At 33.1% G+C, this 13,431-nt stretch overlaps 1 protein-coding gene and 2 pseudogenes across 1 annotated transcript; all 3 read right to left on the bottom strand.

Moving 5' to 3' along the window:
* Positions 1 to 65: 65 nt before the first annotated feature.
* LOC149216912 (ABC transporter B family member 25-like) lies at positions 66 to 1,794 on the bottom strand. Its single transcript, XM_089390079.1, has 5 exons — positions 1,777 to 1,794; positions 1,588 to 1,693; positions 615 to 793; positions 244 to 441; positions 66 to 134 (listed from the first exon to the last, which is right to left on the bottom strand). The coding sequence occupies exons 1-5, from the start codon at positions 1,792 to 1,794 to the stop codon at positions 66 to 68; spliced, it is 570 nt and encodes a 189-aa protein (XP_089246205.1).
* A 1,639-nt stretch (positions 1,795 to 3,433) lies between these two features.
* Positions 3,434 to 5,386, bottom strand: LOC149216911 (ABC transporter B family member 25-like; annotated as a pseudogene).
* Positions 5,387 to 10,707: 5,321 nt separating this feature from the next.
* On the bottom strand, positions 10,708 to 12,052 carry LOC149216910 (protein LATERAL BRANCHING OXIDOREDUCTASE 1 pseudogene; annotated as a pseudogene).
* Between the last annotated feature and the right edge of the window lie 1,379 nt (positions 12,053 to 13,431).

Below are 13,431 nucleotides of genomic sequence, written 5' to 3'. Positions count from 1 at the left end.
ATTTCCTCATGAGTACCACTTTCAACTATCTGACCGCCTGACACAACTGCCACGGTAGTTGCACTTTAGACTGCTGAAAGTCTATGTGCTATAACTAAAACCGTCTGTCCTTTTATCAATTGGTCCATGGCAACCTGATTAAATACAAGCAAGGGCATTGTTAAGGAAGAAAATAAGATCACACGAAAAATCAAGAGTAATAGAAGAACAAAGAGGATATCATGGTTTGGGTCATGGTATCACCTGAACCAGGTATTCACTCTTTGCATCCAAAGCACTCGTAGCTTCATCCAAAAGAAGTACACGAGGATTCCTCAGTAATTCCCTTGCTATTCCAATCCGCTGTTTTTGACCCCCTGACAACTTCACACCATGCTGTCCAACAAGTGTATTGTACCCTTCCAGAAAATTTGATACAAACTCATGGGCATTGGCCATTCTCTGTATTTGTTGAGTCAGAAGTGGACAATGTTTCAAATTTAGGAGAATTCCATATTCATTGAAATAGTCAAATGAAGCAACTAATTGTACTCTCAATTTGACAATACAAGTCGCATGTTTCTAGTTCAAATCAAACGAGATTTAAAACATGTCTAAAGGTTTTTGAAATGTACGACAGCATTTTCAATGTCAACAGTGCTGGCTCTGCCTTTCAGTCCATATAGAATATTGTCTACTACTGAGCAGTTGAAAAGAACAGGTTCGTGGCTCACAATACTTACTTGCAAAATTTGCCAGTTGGTTTTAAATGAGTGCATGAAAATCAATTTTGCTTCCAGGTTGGTACTTTCCCCTGAAAAATCGAGTATAGTAAACATGAAAATAGATTGCCCCTTGTTTATATCTTCTAAAAATGTCTGATTATAGTAGGCACCCACATTAACAGGTGTAATAGATGAACAAATATTAGATAATATCGACACATCGTTCACTGTTGATTCGAAACATGGTGCAATGCCTAGCTAATCAAACAAATCTATAGTCATTGCTTGCAACCCAGCAGTGCCTCCACACACTCGTGGTTGATGCCTAGACGACAAAAACAATACATTCTTTAAACTTGTGTACTCTCAAACATTTCGAATACTCCATTGGACCCAAATTTAACAGAACCCCAAATCGGAATTACCTGTACTCCCATGGACCCAAATTTAGCAAATTCCCAAAACAAAATCAGATTATATGCATGGCTCATCCAAGGAGAGTCAAGATGGTTGCACAGTAAATCAGGAGGGAGATAACAGATATGCTTTTGAGGGACAAGATATTACAACAGGCCATTCTTTCAGAGACTGCACTAGGAGCAGACAAGTACTTATCTTCACTAAAAACAATCAGTGATGTTGAAGTGTGAGTCTGCCAAAAAGGTACATTTATATTCTGTAATGTTCTCAATCTTATCTTGCCAGCGTTCTGCATAATCAAAACTAAATTCTCTCTCATTTGATGTCAAACATCTCTCCATTGAAAAATATGTGACTTGAAATTGTTGATTAAGGCCATTCTTAGCATGTACCATATGTTGATGCTACTTGTATAATGATGGCATTTCAGCGAAACTAGAAAAAGCATTGTTGAGGCATTCACTGGACACTTTTGAAGCCAATTCTGAGATTTCTGCACTGGCAGCTTCTAGTCGAATAAAACCCAAATTGTGGCCAGCAACAGTTTCCCTGGCCTTCTCCAGCACAAACTACAAGTGAAAGAAATTGTAAGAGAGACGTGTGTGAGTTTGAGAGAGTGTGACAACGATGATGAAGATAGAGAGATACATACCAAGGTATTGTTAGGCATTTCGTAATACCATCCATTAACAAATGTTGGGAATATAGCCTAGGCTGCCCTGACAAAAATAAGCATCGCTTTCATTCCCATCCTTTCAAAGGACAAAAAATGGTCTCCTTAAACCCCAAACATCAATCTAAAAATCAACAAAATCAACAAACACCGTAAGGGAGAAATTCAGTGTTATTGCAAAATTGGATATTCATTTCAATAAATTTATTTTGCAATGGGGATTCATCTACACTTCAGGTCAGGTTTATCAAATAGGGCTTATATATCTACTATTTAAAAATATACCTTGCCTATTAGTTATCCAACCTGGCAGTCATATGAAGTTATTCAGAAGAATGCTAGAACACATCCATCTTAACATTGAAATTGTTGCATCAAGGAATTTGATAGCGTTAACCACATCATAGATCATGCATTAATATGGATTTGAGTAATTATACTAAATTATTCACTGCTAGATACATGCCATCTTAGTATTTCCACGAGTGCTGAGAAATACCAGAAGATAAAAGGCCAAGAAAACAAGCCCTGCTGCTCCTGCTATGAGGCAAACATATTATTTTTTAATCTTGCCTTGTGTGTGCAATAGAACGCCTGGTGATAAGTGGAGGACAAGTTCTTTGATCTTTATACCATAGAACGGAAGGAAGGCAAAATACTGCATACAAGGTAATGATGCTTATGCAATCTTTCTGGAACCTCCACAATGAAGTTCCAGATGGTTTTTCTTTCCATCACTGATGGATTATTATTGGTGGCAGGCAGAAGGAATAGGGGAATAACTACTCTATTATGATTATCTTGTTTTATGTAAAAAGTAGTACTTTTACAGAGTATGTTACATGACTGGACGATTAAACAATTTAATGATATCAAGAAGTTAAGGCATGGAAGTTTGGAGGGTTTTGTTCGAATCATTGTGTTAGTCATCTTTGGGATTATAGCTACAAAAAAATGCCTTGGTTTATCATGTTGTTATTCCACGAAGTGTTCATCCATTTATTTTACTTGGATATTCAGAGTGAATCCTTGTCAATAACACGCTTTTAGAGGATTTCAGACTACTTTACTGTTAGTTTCAGTGACTACATTGTAATGAATTCAACAATTTAAAAGCAATTAGCAACATGCTCTTCAGCCAAGATAGTTATTCTCTCGTGATACTTTCTCTTACCCTTGAGTCCATCAGCCTTTCACTGGGTGGCACTGTAAACAAGTTTTGGTAACTTTTTCCTCAGATATTTTGGAATGCAGTGTGATGGGTTATAGAATATGGAGAAGTTGAGAGCCTAAATTAACCATATATTACATCTCTTACTAGTCCATGCATAAGAAGATCAATTTATGTTTCCCATGATTTTTAAGAGCATTATCTTCTTTAAGAAGTATAAAATAAACAGTAAGCAGGATTTGCAATAAGTCCAGGAGACAACCACAAACACATGAAATACTCAACAAGATTTCCTTCCATAAAATTATAAGCAAGGATCATCTAACAATTGTTAATCGTCAAATTTCTGTGTTAGTGACTCTGGTATCAGAGATTCAGACTAGATGTAATTGGCGATCAATGTAGTATGGATTTATGAAACGCAACTCAGGTAGTTTGCTCAATGTTCGTTCGGGCTAAGAAAACTTAATTTTTAGTTTTGGATCCTTGCAGTTGCCTTCGAATTAGAGATGCATAGATACCATTCTTTTTCAACAATTCCTCATGAGTACCACTTTCAACTATCTGACCGCCTGACACAACTGCCACGGTAGTTGCACTTTACACTGCTGAAAGTCTATGTGCTATAACTAAAATCGTCTGTCCTTTTATCAATTGGTCCATGGCATCCTGATTAAATACAAGCAAGGGCATTTTTAAGGAAGAAAATAAGATCACACGAAAAATCAAGAGTAATAGAAGAACAAAGAGGCTATCATGGTTTGGGTCATGGTATCACCTGAACCAGGTATTCACTCTTTGCATCCAAAGCACTCGTAGCTTCATCCAAAAGAAGTACACGAGGATTCCTCAGTAATGCCCTTGCTATTCCAATCCGCTGTTTTTGACCCCCTGACAACTTCACACCATGCTGTCCAACAAGTGTATTGTACCCTTCCAGAAAATTTGATACAAACTCATGGGCAATGGCCATTCTCTGTATTTGTTGAGTGAGAAGTGGAAAATGTTTCAAATTTAGGAGAATTCCATATTCATTGAAATAGTCAAATGAAGCAACTAATTGTACTCTCAATTTGACAATACAAGTCGCATGTTTCTAGTTCAAATCAAATGAGATTTAAAACATGTCTAAAGGTTTTTGAAATGTACGGCAGCATTTTCAATGTCAACAGTGTTGGCTCTGCCTTTCAGTCCATATAGAATATTGTCTACTACTGAGCAGTTGAAAAGAACAGGTTCGTGGCTCACAATACTTACTTGCAAAATTTGCCAGTTGGTTTTAAATGAGTTCATGAAAATCAATTTTGCTTCCAGGTTGGTACTTTCCCCTGAAAAATCGAGTATAGTAAACATGAAAATAGATTGCCCCTTGTTTATATCTTCTAAAAATGTCTGATTATAGTAGGCACCCGCATTAACAGGTGTAATAGATGAACAAATATTAGATAATATCGACACATCGTTCACTGTTGATTCGAAACATGGTGCAACTCCTAGCTCATCAAACAAGTCTATAGTCATTGCCTGCAACCCAACAGTGCCTCCACACACTCGTGGTTGATGCCTAGATGACAAAAACAATACATTCTTTAAACTTGTGTACTCTCAAACATTTCGAATACTCCATTGGACCCAAATTTAACAGAACCCCAAATCGGAATTACCTGTACTCCCATGGACCCAAATTTAGCAAATTCCCAAAACAAAATCAGATTATATGCATGGCTCATCTAAGGAGAGTCAAGATGGTTGCACAGTAAATCAGGAGGGAGATAACAGATATGCTTTTGAGGGACAAGATATTACAACAGGCCATTCTTTCAGAGACTGCACTAGGAGCAGACAAGTACTTATCTTCACTAAAAACAATCAGTGATGTTGAAGTGTCAGTCTGCCAAAAAGGTACATTTATATTCTGTAATGTTCTCAATCTTATCTTGCCAGCATTCTGCATAATCGGAACTAAATTCTTTTCAGAACTCTCATTTGATGTCAAACAACTCTCCATTGAAAAATATGTGACTTGAAATTGCTGATTAAGGCTATGCATAGCATGTACCATATGTTGATGCTACTTGTATAATGATGGCATTTCAGGGAAACTAGAAAAAGCATTGTTGAGGCATTCACTGGACACTTTTGAAGCCAATTCTGAGATTTCTGCACTGGCAGCTTCTAGTCCAACAGAACCCAAATTTTGGCCAGCAACAGTTTCCCTGGCCTTCTCCAGCACAAACTACAAGTGAAAGAAATTGTAAGAGAGACGTGTGTGAGTTTGAGAGAGTGTGACAACGATGATGAAGATAGAGAGATACATACCAAGGTATTGTTAGGCATTTCGTAATACCATCCATTAACAAATGCTGGGAATATAGCCTGGGCTGCCCTGACAAAAATAAGCATCGCTTTCATTCCCATCCATTCAAAGGAGAAAAAATGGTCTCCTTAAACCCCAATATCAATCTAAAAAATCAACAAAATCAACAAACACCGTAAGGGAGAAATTCAGTGTCATTGCAAAATTGGATATTCATTTCAATAAATTTATTTTGCAATGGGGATTCATCTACACTTCAGGTCAGGTTTATCAAATAGGGCTTATATATCTACTATTTAAAAATATACCTTGCCTATTAGTTATCCAACCTGGCAGTCATATGAAGTTATTCAGAAGAATGCTAGAACACATCCATCTTAACATTGAAATTGTTGCATCAAGGAATTTGATAGCGTTAACCACATCATAGATCATGCATTAATATGGATTTGAGTAATTATACTAAATTATTCACTGCTAGATACATGCCATCTTAGTATTTCCACGAGTGCTGAGAAATACCAGAAGATAAAAGGCCAAGAAAACAAGCCCTGCTGCTCCTGCTGTGAGGCAAACATAACTCAAGTTGTACAATTGTTTGTTCAGTGGAATACAATTATAATCTATATAAGCTATTTGAAACATAGGCCTTATGACTGGCAAGGTCAATACAAATTAAAATCTGATTCTATTCTGCATTTGCATATGATGCAACATAGGTATTAGGCCTTATATCACCCTGGAGATCATGGTTTATTGCATCATCAATGTAAATAAGACATCGATTTGAAGAACAAGGTACTTAATTTTTAACAGCATGTTGTTCTCGACAACGTCATGGCTTATTCTGTGTGCCAATTTGCATACAATCTCTTTGCTTTTTCCAAGGAGTGATGTTCTTCACAACATATCTCCCTGTGGGTGTCCTTAGTTCAAGTTTGGTGTCATTGGTGCACACAAAAACAAGTTTTCACCAAAGTAATTATATAGTGAGCTAGTGGTAACAAGGATCTTCATATATGATACATGGAATTAACAAAGAGATTTTTTCCAAGATTTTGATACTCAATGGAGACGTAGTGGGTGCATATCGTTCTACAACATTCCCATCTTTGTCCACCAGAAACTTAGTGAAGTTCCACTTTATTCCATTACCAAAAAGCCCACCTTTGCCTAACTTCAAGAACTTGTAGAGAGGAGCTGCATTGCTACTATTAACTTTGACCTACATCACAGAATTTCTACTTAACACCAAGGATCCAATGAAGCAACCACATGGACTGGTTAAGTTTAAACTTTAAATGAATCCTATAGCATAAAGAGAGAAGAAATCCAAGATGGTATAAAGATCAGAAGAGGCTGTCAGATTAATAGTTAATAGTTAAGAAAAAATTAATAGTTAGAGTTTCTTGTTGCTAAACAATTTCTTGATGGCTTAAGGGTTTCTCAATGGTTTCTCCAAAAGAGAATTTATCTTATAGACATTTTGAGTGTTGAACGTGAAATATCATTTTTGGTAGATGGACCCTTTAAGGAAACCAACAATATTTACTATAGGGCAAGTTCTTGCGTGTTCTTTCAGAGGATTCATGTTCATTTCTATGTGGGAGAGACCACTGGTGGATTCTAACATTCTGGCTGCCCTCGGCTGTGAATGTTTTATATGAAGGAAAAATACTGCATACAAGGTAATGATGCTGATGCAATCTTTCTGGAACCTCCACAACGAAGTTCTAGATGGTTTTTCTTTCCATCACTGATGGATTATTATTGGTGGCAGGCAGAAGGAATAGGGAAATAACTACTCTATTATGATTATCTTGTTTTATGTAAGAAGTAGTACTTTTACAGATTATGTTACATGACTGGACACTTCCTTTTAACCTAATGATGCCTTCTATATGCCCTAATAACCGATAAACCTCCTTACCTAATGCCCCTAATTGAAGGTAAGCTTGCCAAGAAAAGAGCTAGCTCTCTTGACTTTAATGGGTTGAAAGGCTTTTTTTTTAACAATTTAATGATATCAAGGACGAAGTTAAGGCATGGAAGTTTGGAGGGTTTTGTTCAAATCATTGTGTTAGTCATCTTTGGGATTATAGCTACACAAAAATGCCTTGGTTTATCATGTTGTTATCCCACGAAGTGTTCATCTATTTATTTTACTTGGATATTCAGAGTGAATCCTTGTCAATAACAAACAAGAGGTGACATGTATTTCTGGTAGAGAATCTGGGTCACCAAGATATTATTCGGACTGCCAGTCTTTTTGTACACTGATATTATGAATAATATTTGGCCTTGCTTAAAGCAATGACATATTTCTCCCCTGAAATATGAATGTACAGAATTCTTATCTCTATTGTTCAAAATTTTTAAATTTGTTTGGAGAAAAAAATGTATATTTTACTTGTCAAGTTTTTCAAAAAGTTGAATTTTGAAAGATTTATGGGAAATAGTTGAACTTTTTACAACTGTTATCTCCTATTTACTATTTACTTCTCGTCATATTGTTCTGCCTTTTCTCTCTCTTTTTCTGTTCCCCATTTCATTCTCCTCTGTTTTCTATTTGCTTCTCGTCATATTGTTCTGCCTTCTCTCTCTATTTTTCTTTTCCCCCATTTCATTCTCCTCTGTTTTCTATTTTCTTTGTGACGAAATTCTTAGAATATTTTGAAATATTATATATTTAGAAAAATAAATTCCTCACTGCGTTTACGAATTCCAAATTCTTAGAATATTTTGAAATATTATATATTTAGAAAAATAAATTCCTCATTGCGTTTACGAATTCCAAATTCTTAGAATATTTTGAAATATTATATATTTTAAAAAAATAATTCCATGCCGGAAACTATTATATAAACCGCCCATTTCCGCGGATACATAGATGACCAAATTTTTAAAATATTTGTGCAGATTAGATATCTCAAATTCTGAAAAGTTGTCCTAGAAGCTCTCTCCCGAGGAAGGAGATAGTTTCGGATTTGTTGATAGGAATAAAATTTGATCTTAGGAGAGATTATATCATAAATATTCATGCGACACTAAAAATATCCAAAATATAATTAATACAACCGATCAAAACTCCATGCTCTGCTAAAATCGAGTTATGGAACACTTACAGGTACTAAGATTGTTGACCATGTTGATTCTCATTGTCATAGTTATAAAAAAAAACCAGCTACATCAAACCTATAAAGCAGAGTGCCCTTCATTAACCAACCATTTTTGTCATGTCTTAGCCTTGCCAGTACAACATTTGAGCGAATCTATTCACTAGCTCACTAGCTTATTGCGCAATATCACAGCTTGTACCGAATACGCTGCCACCTTTTTTGGTTTCGTGTCAAAACTGTCATCCTCTTTAAACCTTCCTCTCGATATATAAGAATCTGTCTAACAAAGGTGGGAAAATTTCCATTCATTAACAATTAAAGAGCATTACTTTATGCATTATTTATTACATTTTAGTAGAAAAAATTTATAGGAAAAAATTTAAATTATTGTTTCTGAGGTGGACTTTTTTGCTTTGACACATTTCTATTTTATGATACTAGGCTATTTTTTGAAAATCTAAAAAGGAAAATTACATTATATTCATTGAAATTGATATCTACATCTTTTGAATTCAAAAGTTTAAGGAATTTGTTTGAATTTAACACGTTTTATCGAATTATATCATTTCAATTAAAAGAAAAGTATTTGTTTGCATTTGTTAATTTCTTTATTTTTCAACCTCTTTTAACCCTCATAACATACTTTAACATTCTTGACCCAAGAATGTATTTAAAGTCTCACTTCGTTATTATTAACTAATTACGGGTTGGTATAATGTAAGTAATTTCTCTTTATCTTCAAACTTTGAATGAAATTTTGTCTATTAATTTTTATTTAGTAATTTTCTATATCTCATGATTCTTCTCGAATGTATAAAAGTATAATGTAAGTGATTTCTCTTTATCATCAAGCTTTGAATGAAATTTTGTTTACTAAATTTTATTCAGTGATTTTCTTTATCTCATGATTCTTCTCAAATTTATGCCTTACGGCGTTTCCTTTGCAACATCTGGTGCAAATGCTAGTTTTAATAAGATGAAATTTTCTATTATACTTTTATTTATTGATCTTTGGACAGAATGGCACTTTCCAACTTACTAGAGAAGAAATATAGTAACGTCATGTAATCTTATTGTTATTTTATACCATGTTTAAAAAATAGATATTCGAAAAGAAATGGCGTTGCAATTATCTAATCGGTATTGTGCAGGCCACTGGTGCTCACGAGTAGCACTTCCAGCGTTCCGGTAGGCATTTCTTGATCTTGATCTTATGTTTTACAAAGCCAGGCGCACTTTTTGGATTGTCTGATCCAATTCTCAAGTGTATACAGAGCACAAATCTTCTGTGAAGATTTATAGGTAAAATAAAATATATTATTATTATTATTATTAATATTATTATTTAATTCTAAGATTAAAGTTAAAATATTTTGATTTTATATTTTATAAAGCTAAGTGTATTTTTAATTCTTTCTGATCTAATTTTCAAGTGTATACAGAATAAAATAAAATTTATTATTATTATTATTATTATTTAATTTTAAGATTACAGTCAAGATATCAAATTGGTGTATGAGACTTTTTTGTTTATGGGCCAAGGGATCCACATCCCTCTAGTTATTTGGTTACTAAGTTTATGAAATCATAAATATTTTACATTTCTAATTTTGAACCTGTAAGCTCTTAAAAAGGAAACACAAACACACTCTCTTAATTATTATAAATAGTTTTAAACCTGTAACCTCTTAACAGAAAATACATGTTCTTAACTATAACTATAATGAATGAGAAAAATTAAACTATAACCTAATTCCACCTAAATTATGTGCGGGCAAGTTGAACATTTTTGTATTCTAATAAACTAATTTCATTATAAAATTCATGTGCGGGCAAGTTGAACATTTTTGTATTCTAATAAACTAATTTCATTATAAAATTCATGAAGGTTATATTTTTATTTACCAATATTAAAGTTAAACTAATTAGAATACAAAATACTATTAATCCGCTAACTTCATTAATTTTCTTTATTCCTTATTTCTCCAGGGTCTTTATTGGACCGAATTTATCTTCAAGTTTTGCCATGATACGAATAAAATATAATATTGAAATTTAAAAACGGCTTATACAACCAACCGGTAAGAAGACTCGTTCTTCCCAATCTCAAATTTTTCATGAATAAAAATGTGATATCAGAAGCAATGATAAAATATTCAAAGATAACAAAACAATTTAGCGGTCGATGGATCCGTCATCAACCCGTCATCAAGTACGATGATTAGGGACTTCAATGTTCCCAAATACAACCCCCCATGAACATGGAAAACCACTGAAAAAAAACCTAAACTGCTCTTCTTTGATTATCTGTGTGAGCTTCTGATACCGGCAAATTCATATAATGAGTGCTTCCCCTCCACTCCGCGAGAGAAATACCATTTCATGTAATCTTCATGAATAAAATTTCTGAACAAGCGTGGATGAGTTTCATCAATCAGTTCTTGCGCTGGACCGATCTCTGCTTCGAATGCAGGAGCATAACACGCTCCAATAGACATCCTAGACCTGTGACGGTCTGTCATTGCTCGATGCTCTATGCTCTTGTATCTTCCATTACTCATTACCTAGAAAACCAGTCACATAGCATTTCAGTGAAACATTTATTAAACGAAGTTAGGATAACAGGCCGATCAATCTGTAAGGATCATAAGTTTACCTCTATCAAGTTTCCAACGTTGATGACCAGAGCATGAGGAATTGGTTGCACAGGTATCCATTGGTCATCCTTGCGAACATTTAATCCTACTACATCATCATCCTGCAAAAAGAGTGTAATGGCAGTCATGTCTGCATGTGGGCTCAGCCCAAAAACATGGTCTGGAGTGGGGCACTGAGGATAGTAATTCATTCTCATTCTTTGGTATGGCTTTCCAAACTTCTTCTCAAAGATATTGAGCTTCAACTGTAATGTCTCCACAATTAAACTCAACAGCTTCCCAGCCAGCCTTTTAATTTCAGTATTGTATGAATCCGCAATTTCCCTGCCAAAAAAACCCACAATACCATCAGTACACTGAACCTAGCTTACTTTTTAAAAAATTCTTATTGTTGGGTATTTTTTATTTTATTTGATCGTTATTATTTTTTAGGTAAATTATATAATTACCTCCACGCAAGTTAATTTTCTTTTCAATATTTTTTAGATTTTTAACTGTAAAATAAGAATCTACACGCAGCAATAATAGATAATCTACACATGTATTAAAAATTGTATGGAAGAAAAAGCCAAAGGTATTATAGAATTTAAGAAAAAATTAAAGGTATTATAGAAATTATTATGTTTCATTTCATAGAATTTATTATGTTTCATTTCATTGGCACGAAATGAAACATAATAAATTCTTATTTTTTCGTACATTAAAAAATTGTAAATTTTTTAATAAACCCAAGGGAATAATAAACCCAAGGGATTAATGTTATAAACAAAAGGTATATAAGCCCTCACATAAATATTCTAAACCCATTCATACAAAATAAAATGAAATGAAATAAGCATTTGCAAATTCATAAATTCATTTGCTATAATCTCATTTGAACATATATATATCTTTTTTAATATATCATGCTAAACATTATTGAAGGAATTCAAAACTATAAATTTACAATTTTTTAATGTATGATATACCATTTTATATGGTTGATATCCATATTGAGACAATCTTTGTCACAATGTGATGTACCATGGTCGACCATGGATGACCATTGTTATGACATTGTGACATTGAACCAAGAGATAGTCTTTCTCACAATGTGATGATGGTTGACCATGGTTGACCATAATTGAACCCAAAGGTATTATAAAACCAAGAGAATAATATTAAACCCACGCGATTAATATTATATATGCAAGATATATAAGCCCAAAAGGGATTGATATTATAAACCCAAGGGATTAATACTAAATACCTGAGGGATAAAAAATGCAACGGATTCATAATATAAACACAAGGGATTTCTATTAAACCCAAGGGATTAATATTATAAAAAAAAGGTATATAAGCCCTCACATAAATATTCTAAACCCATTCATGCAAAATAAAATGAAATGAAATAAGATTAATTTTTTTAAAAATGAAATGAAACGAAACATAATAAATTCTATAATACCTTTGATTTTTTCTTAAATTCTATAATACCTTTGGTTTTTTCTTTCATGTTTTTTCTTTCATACAATTTTTAATACATGTGTAGATTATCTATTATTACTGCCTGTAGATTCTTATTTTGCAATTAAAAATCTAAAAAATATTGAAAAGAAAATTAACTTGCGTGGAGGTAATTATATAAGTTACCTAAAAAATAATAACGAAACATTTGAAGTATATCATACATTAAAAAATTGTAAATTTATAGTTTTGAATTCCATCAATAATGTTTAGCATGATATATTAAAAAGAATAATATGTTCAAATGAGATTATAGCAAATGAATTTATGAATTTGCAAATGCTTATTTCATTTCATTTTATTTTGTATGAATTTAGGAATTTACAAATTCTTATTTCATTTCATTTTATTTTGTATGAATTTATTTTGAAAAATTCATTATCTATTATTCATTTGTTTTTAAGATTTTGCACTATTTTTTTTCGTTAAAAAAGTCTATAAAATAATAATTTATATAGTTTATCAATCTAAGGTTGCATATTCCTAGGGTATAATATTATTGATAAGATTTAAAATATACTCTTTAGGTTTAATATAAATCCATTGGGTTTATAATCATGGTCAACCATGTTCCAATGTTGCATTGTGACAAAGGTTGTCTCAACCATGGTCAACCATGGTCACATTGTGACAAACACTGTCTCTTGATCCAATGTCACATTGTCACTACCATGGTCAACCATGGTTTAACATGGCATGTGACACAAATTGTCTCAACATGGAGATCAACCATGGTCAATGACGGTAAAACATTGTCCAACATCGCATTGTGACAAATATTTATCTTAGGGTTTATATTTAAAAAAAAAAATAATGTTACATATTAATTTTTAAAAAAATATATATTATTTATAAATCCTA

Source organism: Pinus tabuliformis, chromosome 1_1, assembly GCF_031772625.1.
Source record: "Pinus tabuliformis cultivar Carrire ecotype Pingquan chromosome 1_1, CPIR1, whole genome shotgun sequence".
Taxonomy (NCBI): Eukaryota; Viridiplantae; Streptophyta; class Pinopsida; order Pinales; family Pinaceae; genus Pinus; species Pinus tabuliformis.
This window is presented reverse-complemented; position numbering and strand designations above follow the sequence as displayed.